This window comes from Equus caballus, chromosome 5, assembly GCF_041296265.1.
Source record: "Equus caballus isolate H_3958 breed thoroughbred chromosome 5, TB-T2T, whole genome shotgun sequence".
NCBI classification, from domain to species: Eukaryota; Metazoa; Chordata; class Mammalia; order Perissodactyla; family Equidae; genus Equus; species Equus caballus.
This window is the reverse complement of record NC_091688.1, coordinates 93,420,283-93,445,000: the sequence shown is the minus strand read 5'-3', so window position 1 is coordinate 93,445,000 and position 24,718 is coordinate 93,420,283. Positions and strand designations below refer to the sequence as shown.

At 32.8% G+C, this 24,718-nt stretch overlaps 1 protein-coding gene across 1 annotated transcript in view; it reads right to left on the bottom strand.

Annotated features, from left to right (window-relative positions):
• LRRIQ3 (leucine rich repeats and IQ motif containing 3) overlaps nt 1-24,718 on the bottom strand; it is a 205,454-nt gene that overhangs the window by 171,846 nt on the left and 8,890 nt on the right. The window contains exons 2-3 of the mRNA XM_001497830.6: nt 14,606-14,854; nt 10,553-10,876 (exon numbers count right to left, since the gene is read on the bottom strand). Coding sequence (XP_001497880.4) covers nt 10,553-10,876; nt 14,606-14,854 — 573 coding nt within the window. The remainder of the gene's footprint in view (nt 1-10,552; nt 10,877-14,605; nt 14,855-24,718) is intronic.

Genomic DNA, 24,718 nt, shown 5'->3' with positions numbered 1-24,718 from the left:
CAGTCTTGACTACTTTAGCGATATAAGTCTCAAAATCAGGTAACTGATTCCTTTCACTTTGTTTTTCAAAGCTGTTTTACCATCCTAGTTCCTTTAACTTTCCATGAAATGTTTAGAATAATCTTATCTATAACCACAGAAAATCTTGCGCGATTTTCATAGGAATTACACTAAACCTGTATATCAATTTTGGGAGAATTGAGATCTCTATTATGTTGAGTCTTCTACTTTATTAATATGCTACATCTTTCCATTTATTTAGATATTCGAGTTTTTCATCAGTGTTTTATAATATTCAGCATACGAGTTCTGTGCATGTTTTGTTAGACTTACACCTAAGTATTTCATTTCTTTGAGTGATTATAAGTGATATTATATTTTTAATTTTGGTGCCCATGTGCTCATTGCTAGTATGTAGAAATATGATTGATTTTTATATGTTTACCTGGCATCGTGTGGCCTTGCTAAGCTGACTCTCTACTTCTAAGAGTTGTTTAGGTAGATTCTTTGGGATTTTCTATATAGGAGATCATTTCATCTGCAAACAGGGAGTTTTATTTCTTCTTGTCTCATCTATATGTCTTTTATTTTCTTTTCTTGCCTTATTGCACTAGCTAGACTTAGCAGCACCATGCTGACAAGAGAAGTGATAACAAGCATCCTTCCTTTGTTCCCAATCATGGTGAGAAAGCATTCAGTTTTTCACCATTAAGCATAATGGTAGCTGTAGTTTTTATGTTGATATTCTTTATAAAGAAAAGGAAGTTCCCCTTGATGCCTATTTTTCAGAGAGTTTTTTGCTTTTTAATCATGAATGGAAGTTGAATTTTGTCAAATGTCTTTTCTCCATTAAATGATATAATATTTGATAGACTTTTTCTTTAGTCTTTTGATATGGTGAGTTACATTAACGCATTTTCAAAGATTGAACCAGCCTTGCATCCCTGCAATAAGGTCCACTTGATCATGGTACATACTTCTTTTTATATACAGATGGTCCTTATCTTACAATGGTTCAACTTACAATTTTTCAAATTTACAATGGTGGGAAAGCAATATGCATTCAGTAGAAACCATACTTTGAATTTTTTTCTTTTCCCAGGCTAGTGATATGCAGTTCAATACTCTCTTGTGATGCTGGGCAGGGTCAGTGAGCAGCAGCTTCCAGTCAGCCATGCAACCACAAGGATAAACAACCAATATACTTACAACCATTCTGGACCCATCCACCCATTCTGTTTTTCACTTCCTCAACCATATGCAATAAATTACATGAGATACTCAACACTTTATTATAAAATAGGCTTTTTTTAAAGATGACTTTGCCCAACTACAGGCTAATGTAAGTGTTCTGAGCATGTTTAAGGTAGGCTAGGCTAAGATATGATGTTTGGTAGATTATGTATATTAATGCATTTTCAATTTACAATATTTTCTACTTATGATAGATTTTTCAGGACATAATCCTATTGTAAGTTGAGGAAGATCTGTATTGCTGAATTCTATTTGCTAACATTTTGTTAAGGATTTTTGTGCTTTTGTCATGAGGGATATTGGTCTGTAGTTTTCTTTCTTTGTACTGTCTTTGTCTGGTTTTGGTATCAAGGTAATATTAGCTTCATAAAATTAATTGGTAAGTGTTCCTTCTCATTTTCTAGAAGAAACTGTATAGAATTGGTGTTAATTCTTTTTAAAACATTTGGAACAATTTTTCAGTGAAATTATCTGGGTCCGGAGATTTCTTTCTTAGGAGTTCTAAAATTATAAACTCAATCTCTTTAATAGTTAAAAGACCACTCAAATCATCTATTTCATGTTGAGTGAATTTTGGTAGTTTGTGTTTCTTTGTGAAAGTGGTCCATTCATCTACACTGTCAAGTTTGTGTGTGTAGCATTTTTGTAGTATACTCTTATCCTTTTGATGTTTGCAAGGTCTGTAGTGATAGCCCCTGTTTTATTCCTAATATTGGTAATTTGAGTCGGCTCTCTTTTTGTCCTCCATCAGTCTTGCTAGAGGTTTGTCAATTTTACTGATCTTTCCAAAGAACCAGATCTTTGTTTTACTGATTTTCTCAAATTTTTTTGTTTTCGATTTCACTGATATATGGTCTTATCTTTTTCATTGCCTTCTTCTGCTTACTTTGGGTTTATTTCACTCCTGTTTTTCTAGGTTCTTGAGAAGGGATCTTAGACCATTGATTTGAGGAGTCTCCTCTTTTCCACTATATGCATTTTGTGCTATTAATTTCCCTCTCAGCATTGCTTTAGCTGTGTCCCACAAATTTTGGAATCTTGTATTTTCATTTTAATTCAGTTAATGTATTTTTTAGATTTCCCTTTTGGCTACATCTTTGACCTATGGACTCATTAGAAGAGTGTTCTTTAGTTTTCAAGTGTTTGGAGATTTTCCTCTTCTCTCTGTGGTCAGAGAACAAACCCTGTGTGATTTAAATTCTTTTAAATTTGTTGAAGTTTGTTTTATGGAACAGGGTATGGCCTATATATGGTTCCATGGACACTTGAAAAGTGCTGTTGTTGAGTAGAGTATTCTATAACTATCAATTGTATTCCATTGGTTGATGGTGTTGCTGAGTTTTTCTTTATCTTTACTGATTTTCTGTCTAGTTGTTCTAATTGTTAAGAGTGGGGTTTTGATGTCTCTAACTGTAATTATGTCTATTTCTCATTTCAGTTTTATCAGGTTTTGCTTCAAATATTTTGTAGCTCTGTTGTTTGGTGCATTCACATTCAAGATTACTATGTCTTCTTGGCGGTTTGAAACTTTTATCATTATATAACGTTCCTCCTGCCCTCTGATAATTTTCTTTGCTCTGAAGTTTTATCTGATAAGATAGCCAATCACTCCTGTTTTCATTTGATTAATTTTGCTATGATATATCTTTCTTCATCCTTTTATTTTCAACCTACTTATATCATTATATTTGAAGTGAGTCTCTTGCAGACATCATGTAGTCAGGTCATGTTTTAAATCCATTTTTCCCGTATCTATCTTTTAACTAGTGTATTTATACTATTAAAATTTTAATGTATTACTGATAGGTTAGGGCTTAAGTCTGTTATTTTATTTTATTTTTTGTTTTCTATTGTTTTTTCTGTTACTTGTTTTCCTCTTTTTTTTTTTTTTTTTGAGTAAGATTAGCCCTGAGCTAATATCCGCCACCAATCTTCCTCTTTTTGCTAAAGTATATTGGCCCTGAGCTAACACCTGTGCCCATCTCCCTCTATTTTATATGTGGGATGCATGCCACAGCATGGTTTGATAAGCAGTGGGTAGGTCCATGCCCAAGATCTGAACTGGCAAACCATGGGCCGCTGAAGTGGAGCACATGAACTTAACCACTGAGCCACTGGGCCAGCCCCTGTTTTCTTATTCTTAATTTCCTACTACTTACAGATCTTTAGAATTACATTTAGATTATTCTATAGTGCTTTTTGTGTATCCCTTTGTAGACTCTTTTTAGTGGTTGTGTATATATATACCTTACCTTCCTTTACATCCCTTTCTCAAGATTCGTTTGGCTATTTGGGTTCTTATATGGTCCCATAGAAATTTTAAGATTATTTTTTCTATTTTTGTGAAAAAATGCCATTGGGATTTTGACAGAGATTGCAATGAATTTGTAGATTGCATTGGGTAATATGGACATTTTAACAGTATTAGTTTTCCCAAGCCATGAGCACAAAATATCTTCCTATTTATTTATCTTCTCCAATTTCTTTCATACATGCCTTATAGTTTTTCAGATCTTTCACTTCCTTGGTTAAGTCTATTCTAGTTATTTTATTCTATTTCATGCAATTGTAAATGGGATTGTTTTCTTAATTTCTCTTTCTGATAGTTCATTGTTACTACACAGAAATGCAATACTATATATTGATTTTGCATCCTGTAACTTTACTGAATTCATTCTAATAGTTTAGTTGTCAAGTTTTTGGAATTTTCTCTATATAATATCATGTCATCTGAAACTGCTGACAGTTTTACTATTTCCTTTTTGATTTTTATGATTTTTATTTCTTTTTATTCCTTAATTACTCTGGCTAGGATTTGCAATACTATGTTGAATAAAAGTGGTGAGAGTGGGCATCCTTGTCCTGTTCCTGATCTTAGAGGAAAAGCTTTTAGCTTTTCACCATTGAGTATGATGATAGCTGTGGGCTCTCAGATATGGTTTTATTACTTTGATTTCTTCTTTGACCCTTTGGTTGTTCAGTAGCATGTTGTTTAATCTCCACTTAATTATGAATTGTCCAGTCTTCTTCTTGTAATTGATTTCTAGTTTCATATCATTGTGGTTGGAAAAGATGCTTGATATGATTTCAGTCTTTTTAAGTTTACTAAGACTTGCTTTGTGGCCTAAAGTATGATCTATCCTGGAGAATATTCCATGTGTGCTTGAGAAGAACTTGTATTCTGCTGCTATTGGATGGAATGTTCTGTAAATGTCTGTTAAGTCTATCTGTTCTAACATTTAGTTTAAGTCCAATGTTTCCTTTTGATTTTCTGTCTGGATGATGTATCTACTATTGAAAGTGGGGTATTTAAGTCCCCGACTATTATTGTATTGCTGTCTATTTCTCCCATCAAGCCTGTTAACATTTACTTTATATATTTCAGTGCTCATATGCTGGGTGTATAAATATTTACAAATGTTATATCTTCTTGTTGGATTGACCCCTTTATCATTATATAATGACATTGTCTCTTATTACAGTCTCTGGCTTAAAGTCTATTTCATGTGATATAAGTATAGTTACCCCTACTTTCCTTTGGTTTCCACTTGCTAGGAATGTCTGCTCTATTTATTCTTCAGTCTATTTTCTTTCTGATGTTCATATTGGGTAATTTCTATTGTTCTATTTTCACTTTCCCTCATTCTTTCATCTTTCCCCTCCATTCTACTGTTAAGTCTATCCACTGAGATTTTTATTTTGGTTATTGTATTTTTGAGTTCTCAAATTACCATTTGGTTGTTTATATCTACTATCACTCTACTGAGGCTTTCTATTTGCACATTTCAAGCATGTTTATAACTGCTCATTGAAGCATTTTTATCCTGGCTGCTTTAAAATCTTTATCAGGTAATTTTAACAATTCTATCATCTCAAACATTAGCATCTATTGATTGTCTCTTTTCATTCAGTTTAAGATCAACTAGTTCCTTGTCTGTCTTGTGACTATTGATTGAAGCCTAGACATTTTTGCATTATGCTATAAAACTGTTAATCTTAAACCTTTTGTTTTAGCTGGCTTTCTCTGACATTGTTCCAGCAGGGGAACTGGAGGTCATTATCTTTTTTACCCTGAGGCAGAATAGAAGTCTAGGTTCCCCACCATTCAGCCTCTATTAACTCCCAATTGAGGGGTGGGCTTCTCTTTACTTCTAGGTAGATATGGGAGTTCCAACTTCCATGTGGTCTTCATCGACACTGCTATGGGGATGGCCTTGTTATAGCTGGGCAGTGGTGAAGGTCCTGATCTCTTCTGACACCACCCCAGTGTGTACTGGGTTGCCTCATTAGAGCCTCATGAGGATGAAAGTCTAGGCTCCCCAGCCAGCCTTTGCTGGCATGGATGGAGGAAGGACTACAGTTTTTTCTGCGGTTTTGACTGGAGTAAAATGGTTTTTGCCTAAATGGCAACTGTTTTACTAGACTGAACCTTTGTTGGTCATTTGGACAGAGAGAGTAGGCTTCTGTTAGTATTTTTGGCATTTTGTTTGTTTGTTTTGCACACTTTGGCCTTTCTGGGTCAATGGTTTCTTCAGCTTCAATTTTAGGATATATAAAGAAAACAAAATAGCAAAGCAGCAAAACAGGGAACTCACTTCACCAGTGTCATTCCTCAAGTTCTGACTGTCCAAGCCAGTCAGCCTCTGCTCTTCACCATTCACAGCATTTTTATGTTTCTTTTGTACTAATTTCCAAGGAATTGAGTTGTATTTTGCAAGAGGAACATCTACTCCATCTTCCCAGAAGTAGAATCCTGTATGCTTAGTTTTTAACAAAATAATTTATCGAAATAAATGCTATGTTCTCCCCTCTACTGTAATATTTTCTAATCATTTAGTCTTATATTCCCAAAAATATTTATATGTTTTTGTATAATACCATTTGGTACATTAATGGGCAAACAAAAATTTATTTATTGAAGCTGTTATTTTTCATATCAGTTGAAAGAGATCCTATTTATGCCATTTAATGCTTTGTGTGCTAAATTCCACATTGTTTAATGTTAAGTCCTTTGCTTTATTCTGCTTAATATATAGTTGCTTAGCATTTTACTTTTACTTTTACTTTTTCTGCATTACTTTGCTTTTTAGACTTCATCTTGCTAATAAACATCTTGACTTTGGTATTTACATTTATCTATAATAAATTTATTTACATTTATTTATAAATCACAACACATTCATAAATGAAATATATAGTATTTTTTTTTTTTGAGGAAGATTAGCCCTGAGCTAACATCTGCCAGCAATCTTCCCCATCTTTGCTGAGGAAGACTGGCCCTGAGCCAACATCCATGCCCATCTTCCTCTACTTTATATGTGGGACACCTGCCACAGCATGGCTTGACAAGCTGTGGGTAGGTCTGCACCCAGGATCCAAACCAGCAAACCCAGGCTGCCAAAGCAGAACATGCGAACATAAGCCGTGCACCACCGGGCTGGCCCCAATATATAGTAATTTTTTTTGCTGAGGAAGATTAGCCCTAAGCTAACATCAGCACCAACCTTCCTCCACTTTATATGTGGGTCGTCACCACAACACGGCAGATGAGTGGTGTAGGTCTGCATCTGGGATCTAAACCTGCAAACCTGGGCCACTGAAGAGGAGCGTGCTGAACTCAACCACAGCACCACTACCGTATTGTCTTTATTTTTTTGGAAAGTAAAAACATTTTAAATTTTACAAACACGATTTAATCTATATTAATCTATTACATCAAGCATGAATTCATTTAAAAATATTTATTTGGTAATTATATATGCATTTTTATTTTTATTTTCACATTTACATTGTAATTAAGAACAAATGGATGCTAAATGTTTGAGCAAAAATCTCTACCTTGAAATATCAATCCTGTACTGCATTTTCAATTTATTTTTCACTGTGTGAACAGAATATATTAACTGACTTCCAAGAATCTGTCTTCCTTTTTTCCTTATTAATAGAATATTGATATTGTTTAACAAGTAAATGTGCTCACTTAAAAATACTCATCATACCAGATTCCCTCTATCTAGTGGTAGCCATGTGACCCACCTCTGGTGGTAGAAGCCTTTCAGGTGGGACACCTGGAGAAGCTATTGTTTTCCTAATATAAAATGGGCAGACTTAGCTGGCATGTGCTTCTTGTTCCTACCAATCTTCTTCCTAACTTAAGCACATGCCTGGATATGAAGAAGCTCATTGCTTATGCAGAACAATGTCCCATTTGCTAAAAAGAACAGAGTAGGAAGCTAGAATAAATTTACGGCCCAGGTTAAGGCACTCAGACTCAGATATTGCCTCTTATTTCTCTAAATTTTTTTAACTATTATTACAAAATGATTAATATACTTAGAATTTATTTTAAGAATTGTAAATAGTTATAAAAAGTCTTCCAACTTCCTAATCTCTAGCCTTTATATACATAATCACTCTTCATTGTTTATATACCATTTCAGATGTGATGACTGCTCAAATGATTTTCTATTCTTCATCAGTTTCCAATGCATATATTGAGAGATTTATATATACTTAAAACATACTATAAACACCATTCTCCAACATACGTTTTTACTTCCTGTATCTTGTTCCTGATTTTTTCTAACACCTGCAAAGTTAATACCCTCTTTCAAAATCTTTTATGATCTATTTGCTCTAACATTGATAAGCCATGAAACATGTTTTCTTATATTTTTATCTACCCATTAAAGTGCTTTGTAACCATCCAACTAGAGATCAAGTGTCCCAATCACTTCTTCCAACATTTTAAAAGTCAACATATACTGATGATTTGAGCATGTCAGTGTAATCATATTAATTGCTTAGGAATTGAATATTTTTATCCTCTTCCATTAATAATCCAAACTGTCCTTTAAGGCACTGAAAAAAAATAAACCATTTCTCAATGGAATATTCAAATATGGAAAACTTAAAAAAACTTAGAGATCTACTTTCAATTAAAAAAACAAATATTTTGAATCAACAAAAAACTTTTAGAATTAAGAAGTGAGAATAGCAAAGTGGCAGACTATAAGATTAAATAAAAACATCAATGTATTTCTATATACTAGCAAAAACAATCCAAAAATGAAATTCAGAAAACAATTCCCTTCACATCATCAAATGAATATAATACACAGAAATAAATTTTAACAAGACAAGTGCAAGACTTATACAATGAAAACCACAAACACTGCAGAGAGAATTAAAGAATATCTAAATAAACTGAGAGACAGTTCATGTTTAAAAACAAGGATACTAACTAATATAAACATGGCAATCCTCCACAAATTGATATATAAGTTCAGTAGAATCCTTATCACTATCTCAGAAGGAATCATTGTAGAAATTGACAGACTGATGTTAAAATTCATTTGTAAAATACAAGGAATTCTCAATATTCAAAGCAATATTGAAAAATAAGAGCAAAGTTGGAGGAGTCACATTTCCCTATTTCTAATCTCAACTACAAAGCTACAGTAATCAAAGACTGTGTGTTACTGGCATAAGGATAGATATATACACCTTTGGGATATAATTGAGAGTCCAGAAATAAACTCTTACATTTATGGCCAATTGATTTTTGACAAAGATAGCAAGATAATTCACTGGGGAAAGAATAATCTTTTCAACAAAGGGGCTGATATAATTGAATATCCACATACAAAAAGTGAACTTCGACCCTTATTTCACATCATACATAAAAATTCATTCAAGATGAAACACAGATATAAATTTCAGAGCTAAAATTATTAAAATTCTATAAGAAAATATAGAAGAAAAATTTTATGACCTGGAATTAAGTAGAGTTCTTAGATACAACACCAAAAGCACGATTAATAAAAGAATAGCATTTGTAAATTGGACTTCATAAAACTGAAAACTTTTCTCCCTTAAAAGAAACCATTAAGAAAATGAAAAGACAAGCTAGAATCTGGGAGAAAATATTTACAATTCAAATATCTGATAAAGGACTTAAATCCAGATATCTACTCTTACAACTCAGTAAGTCAAACAACCCACTTTTAAAATGGGCAAGAAAATTTGTATAGACATTTGACCAAAGAAGATATATACATATTTTATAAGCAGATGAAACGATGCCTATCACCATCACTCAGAGAAATAAAAATTAAAACCACAATGAAATACCACCTCAGACCTTGTAGAATGTCTACAGTGCAAAATAAAAAAAATACTAAGCATTTACCATGATGCAGAAAAACTGGAACCCCCATTAATTAATGGTTTCCACTTTTTAGAAAGCAATTAAGTTTCCTAAAAAGTTAAACATAAACTTACCAAACATCCCAGTAATTGCATTCCTAAGAATCTAGCGAAGAAAAATGAAAACATACGTCTACACAAAGATACGTAAGTATTTGTTCATAGCAGCATTATTCATAATAGCAAAAAGTGGAAATAATCCAAATGTCCATCAACTGGTGAATGGACAAATACAATGTAGTATATACATATAATGGAATATTATTGAGCAATCAAAAGGAATAAACTACTGGGTCAGCCTCCGTGGCCTAGTGGTTTAGTTTGGCAGGATCCACGTCAGTGGCCTGGGTTCAGTTCCTGGGCACAGACCTACACCACTCATCTATCAGTGGCCATGCTATGATGGCAGCTCACATATAAAATAGAAGAAGATTGGCAACAGATATAAGCTCAGGGCAAATATTCCTTAGCCAAGAAAAAAGAAAATGGAACAAACTACTGATACTTGCTGCAACAGGAGGCAGCCTCAACCACATCACACTAAGTGAAAGAATGTAGATGCAAAAGACTACCTATTGTATGATTCCATTTATATAAAATGTTTAAAAAAGCAACTTTTATAGAGAGAAAACAAATCAATGGTTACTCAAGACTAGGGGGAGGAAGTAAAGATTAACTGCAAATGGGAACAGGGAAAACTTTTAGAGTGGTGGAAATTGCTAATATTGGATTGCGGAGATGGTCATACAGCACTGTTAATTTAGTAAAATAATTGAATCATACATGTAATATGGGTGAATTTCATAATATGTAAGCTATACTTCCTTAAAGCTATTAAAACAATGAAGACCAAAAACAAAAAACCCAAATATTTGTTTCTCTACAATTTAATACTTCTTTGCTCAACAATTTTTATGCAGTAGACACACAAGCTTTTTTAAGTTTTCAGATATAAGACAATACTAATATATTCACTAGTTTATTTTATATAAATGATCATGATGTGAAATATTAATCTATATAATTTGGGTATAGAACTTAGAAGTTAAAATTTCACTTCTATAAATTTATTTAAAATGAAGCCAATTACCTTTTTCAAAGCAGGGCAGAAATTAAAGAAAAGTCGACAGTTGTATGTTCTGAATCGTTCAGGAAGATGCCAGTTCTGAATTATTTCTTCATCAGAAATCACATGATGATCCAGTGCTTTGAGAGGCCACATACTGTTGACAAGAACATGTCTATATCCTTTTTTAAGGCTTACTGGACAATCAAACATGGTGAGGGCAAGGAGGCTTGGACAGGCTGATAACACACATACATTCTTTAACTTTGCAAAACCATTGTCATGAAGATAGAGGAGTTTTAGGTTCTTCAATCCACTCCAAAATTTGGTATCTGGTAGACTTTTTATCTGAAATATTATTAACAATAATACTTTAAATACAAATATTCATTTTCTATAAATTGCATGGAAAATGGAAAAGCATCAAACATCTAAAATTCACTATTTTCAGCAAATTTCCCACTAATAAGCAAAACAGAATTTCTAATTATCCAAATGATTGGAGTAAAAACAAAATACACTGGGCATCAGGAATAAGCTATGATTATTAGTGCAATTAAATGAATAAACAAATATACTTCATTCAGTAAAAATTAATTTGGAATAGGCTGACTCTTTAAACTTTTCTAAAATACTTTCTTTACATGAAGAATTAAGGAGTCAAATCAATCAATGTGATATACCACATTAACAAAATGAATGATGAAAATCATATGATCATTTCAATAGATACAGAAAAAGCATATGATATGATTCAATATCCATTTAGGATAAAAACTTTCAAAAAATGGGTATCCAAGTAATGTACCTCACCATAATAAAGGCTGTATATAACAAGCCCACAGGTAACATCATACTCAACAGTCAAAAGCTAAATGAAAGCTTTTCCTCTAAGATCAGGAAGAAGACAAAGATGCCCATTCTTGCTACTTTTATTCAACATAGTATTAGAAGTCCTAGCCAAAGCAAGTAGTCAAGAAAAAGAAATAAAAACCATCCAAATTAGAAAGGAAGAAGTAAAACTGTCACCATTTCTAGATGACATGGTATTATATACAGAAAACCCTAAGGACTGAGTCCACCAAAAAACTAGCAGAACTAATAAACAAACTCAGTAAACTTGCAGGATACAAAATCAATACATAAAAATCTGTTGCATTTTAATACACTAATAACAAACTATCAGAAAGAGAAATTAAGAAAACAATCCCATTTACAAGTGTATCAAAAAACTAAAATATGGGGCCAGTCTGGTGGCATAGCAGTTGGGTTTGCATGCTCTGCTTTGGTGGCCCAGGGTTCACCAGGTCAGATCCTGCACACGGACCTACACACAGCTTATCAAGCCACACTGTAGACAGCGTCCCACATATAAAATAGAGAAAGATGGGCACAGATACTAGCTCAGGGCTAATCTTCCTCAAAAAAATAAATAAATAAAAATAAAATAAAATAAAACCCTAGGAACAAATTTAAACAAGTATGCAAAAGATCTGTACACTGAAAACTGTAAGAGATTGATGAAAGAAATTGAAGACAAATAAATGGGAAGATATTAAATACTCACAGATTTGGAGAATTAGTATTGTTAAAGTGTCTATACTACCCAAAGCAATCTACAGATTCAATGCAATCTCTATCAAAATTCCAATGGCATTTTTCACAGAAACAGAAAAACAATCCCAAAATTTATATGAAATCCAAATAGCCAAAGCAATCTTGAGAGGAAACAAAGCTGGAGGCATCATGCTCCCCAATTTCAAACTATATTTCAAAGCTATAGCAATCAAACAGTATGGTATTGGCATAAAGGCAGACACATAGATCAATGGACCAGAATAGAGAATGAGAAATGAACCCACGCATATATGGTCAATTTATGACAAATATTCTAAGAATAAACAATGGGGAAATGACAGTGTCTTCAGTAAATGGTGTTGAGAAAAATGGACAGCAACATGCAAACTAATAAAGCTGGACTACTATCTTACACCACATACAAAAATTAACTCAAAATGGATTAAAGACTTGAACATAAGACCTGAAACTATAAAACTCCCAGAAGAAAACATAGGCAGTAAGCTCCTTGACATCAGTATTTGTGCTGACTTTTTGGATTTCACACAACAAGCAAAGGCAACAACAGCAAAAACAAACTAGTGGGACTACATCAAAATAAAAAGCTTCTGCACAGTGTTGGGGCCCAGGGCAAGCCACCCCAAAATATTCCACAATGGTATACTGATTATTTTGAATTACACTTACTTGAGAAGCAGCCAATGCAAAAAAAAAAAAAAAAAAAAAAAAAAAAGGCATTCTCACCTTTCTCTCTTGGTTCTCCCTGAAACCAGGAAATAAACCCCCCTGTAAAAGGTATTCTCCCTGCATCCTTTCACCAGAACTAGGGAATTCAGGCCCAAGAAAACCTATATAAACAAACTTTGCTAATTTACTATGTCAAGCCTAAACTGTATAAATATCTCTCTTATTACATACCCCAAACCTAAGTTTCCTTGTCCTATCATTCCTCATGAATTTATTGTTTCTTTGTGTAAAAGATAGATATATTGCCTACTTTATTCACCATTGGAGTATCACTTCTGTTTCATCTCCAATATGTACATATAAAAGTGGGTTTTTCTACTGTTAATCTGCTCGTGTCAATTTTATTATTAGTCCAGCCATAACAACACAAGAAAGACGTAAGGGGGGGAATTTCCCACTCCCTGACAACATCAAAGGAAACTATCAACATAATGAAAAGGCAACCAGTCAAATGGGAGAAAATTTTTGCAAATCGTATATCTGATAACATCCAAAAGATATAAAGAACTGACACAACTCAATAGCAGAAAAACAAACAATCCAATTAAAAAATGGACAGAGGATCCAAGTAGACAGTTTTCCAAAGAGGACATACAGAAGGCCAACACATATATGAAAAGATGCTCAACATTACTACTCATCAGGAAAATGCAAATCAAAACTACAATGAGATATAACCTCACACCTGTTAGAATGGCTGTTATCCAAAAGGCAAGAAATAAGTGTTGGAAAGGATGTTGAGAAAAGGGAACCCTTGTGCACTGTTGGTGGGAATGTAAATTGGTGCAACCACTATGGAAAACAGTATAGAGCTTCCCCAAAAAATTCAAAAATAGAACTACCATATGATCTAGCAATTCTCCTCCTGGGTATTTATCCAAAGGAAACAAAAACACTAACTTAAAAAAATATATGAACCCCCATGTTCACTGCACCATTATTTACAATCATCAAGACACAGAAACAACTTAAGTAGTCCATCAGTAGATAAAAGGATAAAGAAATAGTGTTATTCATACACATACACACACACACACACACACACAATGGAATACTATTCAGTCACAAAAAAGAATGGCATCTTTCCATTTGTGACAACATAGATGGACCTTGTGGAATCTAAAAAAATTTTTAAAAATAGAACTTAGAGATACAGAGAACAGACCGATGGTTGTGAGAGGCAGGGGTGAGTGAAATGGGTAAAAGTGGTCAAAAGGTACAAACTTCCAGTTATAAGAAAAATAAGTCCAGGAGATGTAATGTACAGCATGGTGACTACAGTTAATAATACTGAAGTGTATGTTTGAAAGTTGCTAAAAGAGTAGATCTTATAAGTACTCATCATGTTAAAAATAAATTGTAACTGTGTGGTGATGGATGTTAACTGGACTTATTGTGTTGATCATTTTGCAACATGCACAAATATCAAATTATTATGTTGTACACCTGAATTTAATATAATGTATGTCAATTATATGTCATTAAAAAAAGAATTAAGCAGTCAAAAAGTATTCTTAATCTAGACTATGGATTTAAGAAGTAAAATAAACCAAATCACACAATGCTTCTTTATATATTTTTAATTTACAATGTTTGCTTATATTTTAAATTTTGTATTTATACACATTATATATTTTTATTTATGTTTTATATAAAAGACTATTCTGCAAGAAATATTGTGAATAGTTACATAAGTGCTTATTACATATCAATTTCATTTATCTGAAAATATCTGAAATGGCTATTGCTTACCTGGTTGCCATGGAGATCAAGTTTGACTAATTTTATACAACTCTTAAGTGGACGAATATCTGTAATAAAATTGTTTGAAAAGATGCATACTCTAAGAGAGATACAAGATTGCAAATTTTCCATAGATTTTAAATGAAGGCCACTGAACTTCACAAAAACAAAATCTTTGTGATCTTGTATCACGTTTTCATTATAGTGACTCCATTCTTCATGATTGGTTAGCTCTTCTGTAATTGTTCCGTGAAACATCTAGGAAAAATGGGAAATTGCTTTCAAACGGTTTTTTAACTTCAACAAAATAACTCCATCTGAAAACAAAAAATATTTGCTAACAGATAGTGAGATAAAAATGGATAGAAAAGTTAAAATAAAAATCTAATTCCCATAAAACCTTCTAACCCAAAACATCTTAAATGTCTAACATTTATATAACTACAACTCAAAAATGCACCACTGCCCTCAACAATGAACTAATATCAATAAGAACAAAAACTTCCTTTTTCTAGAATACTTAGAGAACATGGAATTCAGTGAAATAACTGAGATAAAAACATCACCTCTAGGTAAGACAACTAAAACAAAGAAAACTATACCATACCATACTTTGTACAATAATTTTATTTAAAAGATTCTGTTAAGGAAAGAAATGCACTGAATGATGAACCTGCAAGTCAGGAGAGTGATAATCTTTGTGGAAGAGGCTGAAAAATGCAGCTAAACGAAATTAAGGTGTAATAAAGTGCTTCAACTATTATAAACATTTATTCCTTAAAAAGACAATTTGCAATTACATCATTTATTTTTATGTCCAATTCAATTAGGCAAATAAGATAGAGAAGTCTAATGGTTTTGAACTCTAAGTTTATCTAAAATTTCAGGATAAAATCTTTTTTACATAATTTTATATAGTATTTTATTATAAATTAAAATTAAATTACAAAATTTTCCTTAACTGTGGGCAATTCTGGCTTCATAAAAGGCAGTCACCTAGTGATAGTTTAGCAAGTGGCCTATCTGAAGGCATTTGGTAAGATTAACCACTTTCCCGGTTGGGAGACTATTTCTACCATGTGGAGGTAGATCACAATCCAAATAAGAATAAATGTGAAAATCCAGATAAACCCTTGCACTCTTTCAATATAATGGTTACTTTTTATATCCTAGCCAAGGCCTAAAACTATAATCCTCTAGAATTATACCTCAAACTCTAGGTATCACCAAAGGAATTAATCAAAAGACAGATTCCTGGGCCCACATCATAACTACATTAACACAGTCTCTGGGCTGAGGGCCAAGGAATCTGTAATTTAGCATGCACCTAGGTAATTCACGGACACCGAGAAAGACAAGCCTAAACTACAAGTAAACCAGTCTTCCAAACAGAGGGAGCCAGACATGGAATAAATAGAGATGAATAAACCCTTACAAACTCAATAAACTCTGTAGGTTCTGAAATGAAGGGCAATGTCCAGAATGCATCTCAACTTTAAGACTCTTTATTTAGAAGTCTTTAAGAAGTCTTTCCTCATGTTCTGCTTTCAAAGACCAACTTTTCCATTTTGGTCTAACATAGTCTAATGCCAGTTTATAACAAGGGCTTATAAGAGACCATATCTAGGGCATAAATCATGATGTTTCAAGACAGACAATGGAGTGCTCAAAAGTTTCAGCTCTTAAATTCAATTTTTGAAGTCAATAACAATTCTGCAAGAAATCTGTAAGGTGAAAGTAATATACCAAACAAATATTTTTTCCCTTTTTTTTAATAGTCAAATGACTTTTTTAAGATTAATAGACTTTATTTTATGGAGCTGTTTTAGTTTTACATAGAAATTGAGTGGACAGTACACAGAGTTCCAATATACTCCCTAATACCCCACTCCACACTTCACATCTTGCATTAGTGTAATATTTGTTACAATTTATGATGGAATCTTAATGCACTATTATTAACTAAAATTAAAGTTTTTTAGCTCATAAACTCATAACAAAATCTTTGGATAACCAACACACATCAACATGGTAGCAGAGATCCCATTTCTTCACATAAAGCTGAAGCTGACTTTATATCTCTCATTACTGCATTGGTACATAAGTATATATTTATATATGTAAAATATTTATATATATATCAAAAGAAGATATATATAAAATTATATAAAATAAATAAAATCTTTTATTTCAAGGATCCATTTCTCAACTGATTATTCCATCTCTAATAGTTTACTTTTATATTTTCCATAGAAGATGTAATCTTCTTCCTAGCATTTATTTTCAGAGATTCTAAATAGTGCTATCAACTAAATATAGTTATAATGTCTACAAACTCATCAACAAGAAATTAAAATATTTTATTTTAAAGTTTTCTGGATTAATACTATCCATACGTCAATTGAACATGATGTCAGTGACCTACTACTGGTATTATTCAAAAGTAAATTTTTTTCTATTTCCCTTTATGATATCAGACACACTAGATAATTTGACTAAATGAAAGCTTTTGCACTTAGTGAAGCATTCTAACTGTAGCTAGAAATTGAACAATCTTGTTACTAGCTCTGTGAATTTAACTGATATTGTTTTAACCAGTCTCATAAGATAACATAGTTCTCTTCCCCAAAATGCTTAAATATGTATAGTTTTTTTTTCTTTATAACTCCTAGTGAGGGAGTTGGTGTGATCAGCATTATTGCCTCACTTGGGAACTTTGCTTACAAATAAGACATATAGTCTGAGGAAGAAAAACTTATTAGGTCACACAAATCCAAATCTGAGATAATCTTCATAATGTTACTTCATTGAATGTCTTCTTATTCATTTGGGACAACTACTTCCTAGCTTTAATCAAAAATATGCCAATAATGGGGAAAAAAATCCTCTTTAAGAATTAAATACTAGAGTGATGAGAGAACTTTAAAGTTTCATAGCTACAGAATTTTAAAAAACTCTACATTGCCTGATTCTTTTATGTTTAAAAGCAAATTGCATGAAAACAATTAAATTAACATGTTGTAAAGAAAAATGGGAAAGTTGGAATAATTTTTAATTAACTCAACAATTAAAACTCTAAACAATTAATAACAGTGCCTTCTTAGTTAATGAAATATGCTGAACTCTGCTGTCTAAGGATGTCATACTTACTTCTCTCTCTTGGTATAACTCTCTTCAGGAAATCATTGCGTAGCTGATTCTTAATCATTTAGATTCCAGTTTTATGCTTACATTCCCAATTTAGTAATTATATATTTATATGTCATATAATCTAATTGTTTTCTTTCCAACTAATTTACATGCACCCTGAGAATACCACACTTACTATGTAGTTAGCTATATATTTTTCATAGTTTATCATGAGACCTAGAACTGAATCAGATTTCAATAAATATTTGTTTCATAGATGTAGCTGCCTATCACTTCCTTTCCTTAGAAAGACAGCAAACTTTGGGGAATAAAAGTTTAAAAGACTTCTACTCTTGAATAACTAATGGGTCATAGAAGAAATTAAAAGGGAAATAAAACAAAGAACTTGGAACAAACAAAAATGGAAACATAACATACCAAAACTTATGGGATACAGTAAAAGCAGTTCAAAGAGGGAATTTTACAGCAATAAATGACTACATCAAAACAAAAGCTCAAATAACCTAACTTTACACTCCAGGAACAAAAGAAACAAGAACAAACTAAAGCCAAGTTAGCAGAAGGAAGTAAATAACAAAGATCAGACAAGAAAAAATGAAATAAAGAATAAAAAACAAGAAAAGATCAACAAAACTAAGGGTTTGTTTTTGAAAGGATAAACAAAACTGGCAAACCTTTAGCTAGAATTAACAAGAAAAAAAAGAGAGGACTCAAATAAATAAAATTAGAAAGCAAACAAGGGACATTACAACTGACACCATTCAAATACAAAGGGTCAAAGAGAATACTAGGAACAATTCTACCCCAACAAATTGGACAACCTAGAGGAAATGGATAAACCCCTAGAAACATGAAATTTGCTGAGACTTAATCATGAAGAAACAGAAAATCGGAATACACCAACTACTAGTAAGGAGACTGAATCAGTAATCAAAAGCTTCCCATTGAAGAAAAGTCCAGGACCAGATGGCTTCACTGACAAATTCTACCAAACATTTAAAGAAGAATACATACCAATCTGTCTCAAACTGTTCCAAAAATCTGAAAAGGAGAGAATACTTCCAAACTTATTTTACAAGGCCAGCATTACCCTGATACCAAAGCCAGATAAGGACGCTAAAGAAAAGAAAATTACAAGTCATACCCCTGATGAATATACATGCAAAAATTCTCAACAAAATTCTAGCAAATCAAATTCAACAGCACATTAAAAGAATCATACACAATAATCAAGTGGAATTTATCCCTGGGATGTAAGGGTGGTTCAACAACACAAATCAATGAATGTGAAACATCTCATTAATGGACTGAAAAACAAAAATCATATGATCATCTCAATAGATGCAGAAAAGACATTTGACAAAATTCAACATCCTTAAATGGTAAAAACTCTAAACAAAGTGGGAATAAAAGGAATGTAATTCAACATATCAAAGGCCATATTTGACAAGCCTACAACTAACATCATCTCAATGGTAAAAGGTTGAAAGCTTTTCCTCTAAAATCAGGAAAAAGACAAAGGTGCCCACTCTCACCACTCCTATTCAACATAATACTGGAAGTCCTAGCTAGAGCAATCAGGCAAGAAAAAGAAATAAAAGGCGTTCAAATAAGAAAAGAAGAAATAATATTGTCTTCGTTTACAGATGACATGATCTTATATATAGAAAATCCTAAAGACTCCATCAAAAAACTGTTAGACCTAATATATTCAGTAAAGTTGCAAGATACAAAATGGAAATACAAAAGTCAGTTTCATTTTATGTATACTAACAATGAACTATCTGAAAAAGAAATAAAGAAGAGACTCCCATTACAATTAGAAAGAATAAAATACTTAGCAATAAATTTAATCAAGGAGGTGCAAGGTCTGCACACTGAAAATTGAGAGATTTATGAAAGAAATTGAAGAATACTCAAATAAACGGAAATATAACCTGTGTTCATGGATTGAAATAGTTAATATTCTTAAAATGTCAATACTACCCAAAGCCATCTATAGATTCAATGCAATCCCTATCAAAATTCCAACAGCATTTTTCACAGAAAAAGGAAAAACAATCCTAAAATTCATATGCAACCACAAAAAAACCCAAATAGGCAAAGAAATCCTGAGAAAGAAGAACAAAACTGGTGGTCTCACACTTCCTGATTTCAAAACATATTATAAAGCTATACAAATTGAAAAAGTATGGTACTGGCATAAAAACAGGTACAAAGACAAATGCAAAAGAATTGACAGCCCAGAAATAAACCAATCCATGTATGATCAACTAGTATTTGACAAGGGAACAAAGAACACTCAACAGGGAAAGGACAGTATCTTCAATAAATGTTGAGAAAATTGGATATTGACATGCAAAAGAATGAAATTGCACCACTATCCACACCACTCACAAAAATTAACTCTAAATGGATTAAAGGCTTAAATGTAAGATGTGAAACCATAAAACTAGAAGAAAACTCCTAGGGAAAAAGCTCCTTGACATTGATCTTGGCAATGATATTTTGTATATGACACCAAAAACACATGCAACAAAAGCAAAAATCAACAATTGGGACTACATCAAACTAAAAGCCTTCTGCACAGCAAAAGAAACAGCCAACAGAATGAAGAGGCAACCTAGGGAATGGGAGAAAATATTTGCAAATCATATATCTAAGGGGTTAATATCCAAAATGTAAAAGGAACTAATACAAATCAGTAGCAAAAAATGATAACAATAATCTGACCAAAAAATAGACAAAGGAACTGAACAGACATTTTTCCAAAGAAGACAAACAAATGACCAACACATATATGGAAATGTGCTCAACATCACTAATCATTAGAGAAATGCAAATCAAAACCACAAGACATCATCTCACAACTGTTAGAATTGGCAATTATCAAAAAGAGAAGAAGTAAGCATTGGCAAAGTTGTGGAGAAGAGAGAACACTTGTGCATTGTTGGGGAGAATGTAAATTGGTGCAGCCACTATGGAAAAGAGTATGGAGGTTCCCCAAAAGTTAAAAATGGAACTACCATATGATCTAGCAATCCCTTGTCTGAATATATATCCAAAGGAAAGAAATAATTATCTTGAAGATGTATCCTAGCAGCATTATTCACAACAGCCAAGACATGGAAGCAACCTAAGTGTCCACCAATGGATGAATGGATAAAGATGCAGTATATATATATATATACAATGGAATATTATTCAGTCATAGATAAAGAAGATGCAGTATATATATATACATATACAATGGAATATTATTCAGTCATAGAAAAGAAGGAATCTTGCCATTTGCAACAACATGGATGAACCTTGAGGGCATTATGCTAAGTGAAATAAGTCAGACAAAGAAAGACGAATACTGTATGATCTCACTTATATGTGGAATCTTAAAAAAAAAAAGAAAAAAAGCTAATAGATACAGACAACAGACTGGTAGTTGCCAGAGACAGGGAGTAGTGGGTTGGAAAATGGGTGAAGAAGGTAAAGAGGCACAAATTTCCAGTTATAAAATAAATAGGTCATGGGGAGGTAAGGTACAGCATGGTGACTATAGTTAATAATACTGTATTGCATATTTGAAAGTTGCTGAAAGTAGATTTTAAAAGTTCCCATCACAAGAAAGAAATTTTGTAACTAAGTATGGTGACGGATTTTAACTAGACTTATTGTGGTGATCATTTTGCAATATATACAAATACTGAAAGAGAATTGTACACCCAAAACTAATATAATGTAACATGTCAGTTATACCTCTAAAAAAGAATGTATAATAAGAGAAATAAAGACAGATATGAAAAAAAGATAGTTACAAAAATATTCATTTAAATATGGTATATACTAGCAAAAACATGACACATCCTAAATTTCTTAAAAAGTGAAATTAACTAAAGTATTGCATTACAGTCAATGTAATACTATGAAAGTATTAAAACTTATATTGTAGAATACAGTTAACAACATAAAAAGGTGTTGATAGACAACCAAGTTGTTTTTATTTAAAAATATTTTTCACTGAATTGTACATTTTAAAAGGGTGACTTTTTGGTATGGGAATTAATCTTTTATTAAAAATATTCATTCTTCTGTAGGACACATTAAAAAAAAGAAGTAAAAAAACAAAAAAGTAAAGTGATGGAGAAAGATATACCATACTAACACTCAGCCAAAGAAAGCTGGAGAAGCTATAATATTTCAGAGTAGACTTCAGAGCAAGGAAAATTATCAGGAATAAAGAGGGGCATTACATAATGATAAAGAGACAATTCTACAAGAAGACACAACAATCCTTAATGTACATGTGCCTAAACACAGCATCAAAATACGTGAGGCGAAACTGAGAGAACTGGAAAGAAGAAATAGATAAATTTACTACTATAGTTGGAATCTTCAACACCCCTCTATCAGAAATGGATAGATCTGGCAGGCAAAAATGAGAAAGAACACAGTTGAAATCCATAGCACTACCAGTCAACTGGATAATTGACATCTGTCTGTAACTACACTCAAAAATAGATTACACATTTCTTCTCAAGCTCACATGGAATATTCACCAAGACAGACCATATTCTGGGCCATAAAACATACCTTAACAAATTTAAAAGAATAGAAAGCATACAGTGCTGTCTCAGACCACAGTGGAAATAAACTGATATCAAAAAGAAAAAGATAGCTAGAAAAATCCCAAAATACATGGAGATCAAACAACACATTCTAAATAACATATGGGTCAAAGAAGAAATCATAAGATAAGTTAAAATATATTTTCAACTAAATTAAAATATTCCTTATCAAAATTTGTGGGATACAGTGAAAGCAATGCTTAGAATGAAATTTACAGCATTGAATCCATGTATTAGAAAAGATCTAAAATTAACAATCTAAATTTCTACCTTAGGAAACTAGATAAAGAAGAGCAAATTAAACACAAAGTAAGCAGAAAAAAGTAAATCAGTCATAAATGTATTTTCAATAAATAAACTTGCAAAATATTATAATCCTAGTTTATAGTCTCAAATGGTTGGGGGTTGGGACATATTTTGTTATTATCTCACCCCAGAAGTCTCTATAAATATCTATATTTTAAATACTTTAACCAGATTATATGAAGGATCTTTTGTGATAAAAAGCAATTAACTCTTTACTTGCCTTTCAGATCTTTAGTGAGGGGGGTAAAAAAATGTTTCTCCGTACCCTGTGAGGTTCCTTTTATCATACAGTAAGAAATCTTACTCCAAAATATATCTCTTCCATATCTGGCATGTCATTCAGTTAATTTAATGCTTAAATACTGAATCTTATCCCAGGTACCTGAAATATACTTTTTGGTTCCTATTAACTGATTTTTCTTTTATATACAATCTTGCACTGCATAACAATGTTTCAGTCAACAATGGACCACATATACAATGGTAGTCCCATAGTATTAGTACCATCTAGCCTAGGTGTGTAGTAGGCTATACCATCTAGGTTTATGTAAGTACACTCTATGATGTTCCCACAATAATGAAGTCACCTAACAACAAATTTCTCAGAATGTATTCCCAGCATTAAGCAATGCATGACTGTATTTTAATTTTTAAACCATTCTCAATTGATTACTTGGTATGATATGAATTCTTAAACAATCTTAAAATCAGTCTTATATACTAGATTAATTTATATTCACACTCTCGATTGCATTAATATTCACTTCCACCAACAGTATTTATTTGCTAGTATATAAATAACCTTAATATTAAAAAAAATTCCGGGGCCAGCCCAGTGGCCAAGTGGTTGATTTCACGCGCTCCGCTTCAGTGGCCCGGGGTTTCACCAGTTCGGATCCTAGGCATGGACATGGCACCGCTCATCAGGCCACACTGAGGTGGCGTCCCACAGGCCACAACTAGAAGGACCCACAACTAAAAAATACACAACTGTATACTGGGGGGATTTGGGGAGAAAAAAAGCAGGAAAAAAAAAAGAAGATTAGCAACAGTTGTTAGCTCAGGTGTCAATCTTTAAAAAAAAAAGAAATTTCCAGGGGGTGGCATGGTGGTGTAGTGGTTAGACTCATGTGCTCTGCTTCAGTGTCCTGGAATTTGTGGGTTTGGATCTGAGGCACCGACCTAGCACCGTGCATCAAGCCATGCTGTGGCAGCATCCCACATAAAACAGAGAAAGATGGGCACAAATGTTAGCTCAATGACAAACTTCCTCAAATAAAATGAGGAAGACTAGCAATAGATGGTAGCTCAGAGCCACTTTTCCTCAAACGCATACACAAAAATTCCAGAATAGAACATTATTATACAATATCAACTTATTACTATCCAGAGGAAAGATTAACATATGATTAGTAGGGAACAGGAATAAACGTAGCTAATATCTGTTGCCAATCTTCCTTTTTTTCACCTCTCCAAAGCCCACCCCAGAACATAGTTAATATTCTAGTTGTAAGTCATTCCAGTTCTTCTATGTGGGATGTTGCCACAGCATGGCTTGATGAGCAGTGTGTAGGTCTGCACCCAGGATCCAAACGGGTGAACCCTGGGCCACTGAAGCAGAATATGTGAACTTACCCACTCAGCCATGGGACGAGCCCCAATTTTTCCATTTCTTTAAGAACTAGTAAATTCATTCAGAATTTAAACATTCAGAATATAAACCATGTTTCAGCTATTTGGACTATTCTTTTAAACAGTCTGTCACATACCCCAATCATTTTGGATAAGTGGAGATTTTTCACATTTTGTTTTACACTACCTCACGCAAAATTTAATTTTGTCTCTCATTCTTTATTGTACATCAGAATAACTAGAATAACACAAATTCCTAGGCCCCATTGCATACCTCCTGAATCTTATCTCTGCAGCTAAGTGCCCAGATGATTAGACTGTCCACCAAGGGAAGCTGAAAACCACTACAATTGATATCTCCTCCTCCACCTACTTAAAAGCTGGCTAACCAACTGCTGCCAATTTTAAATAC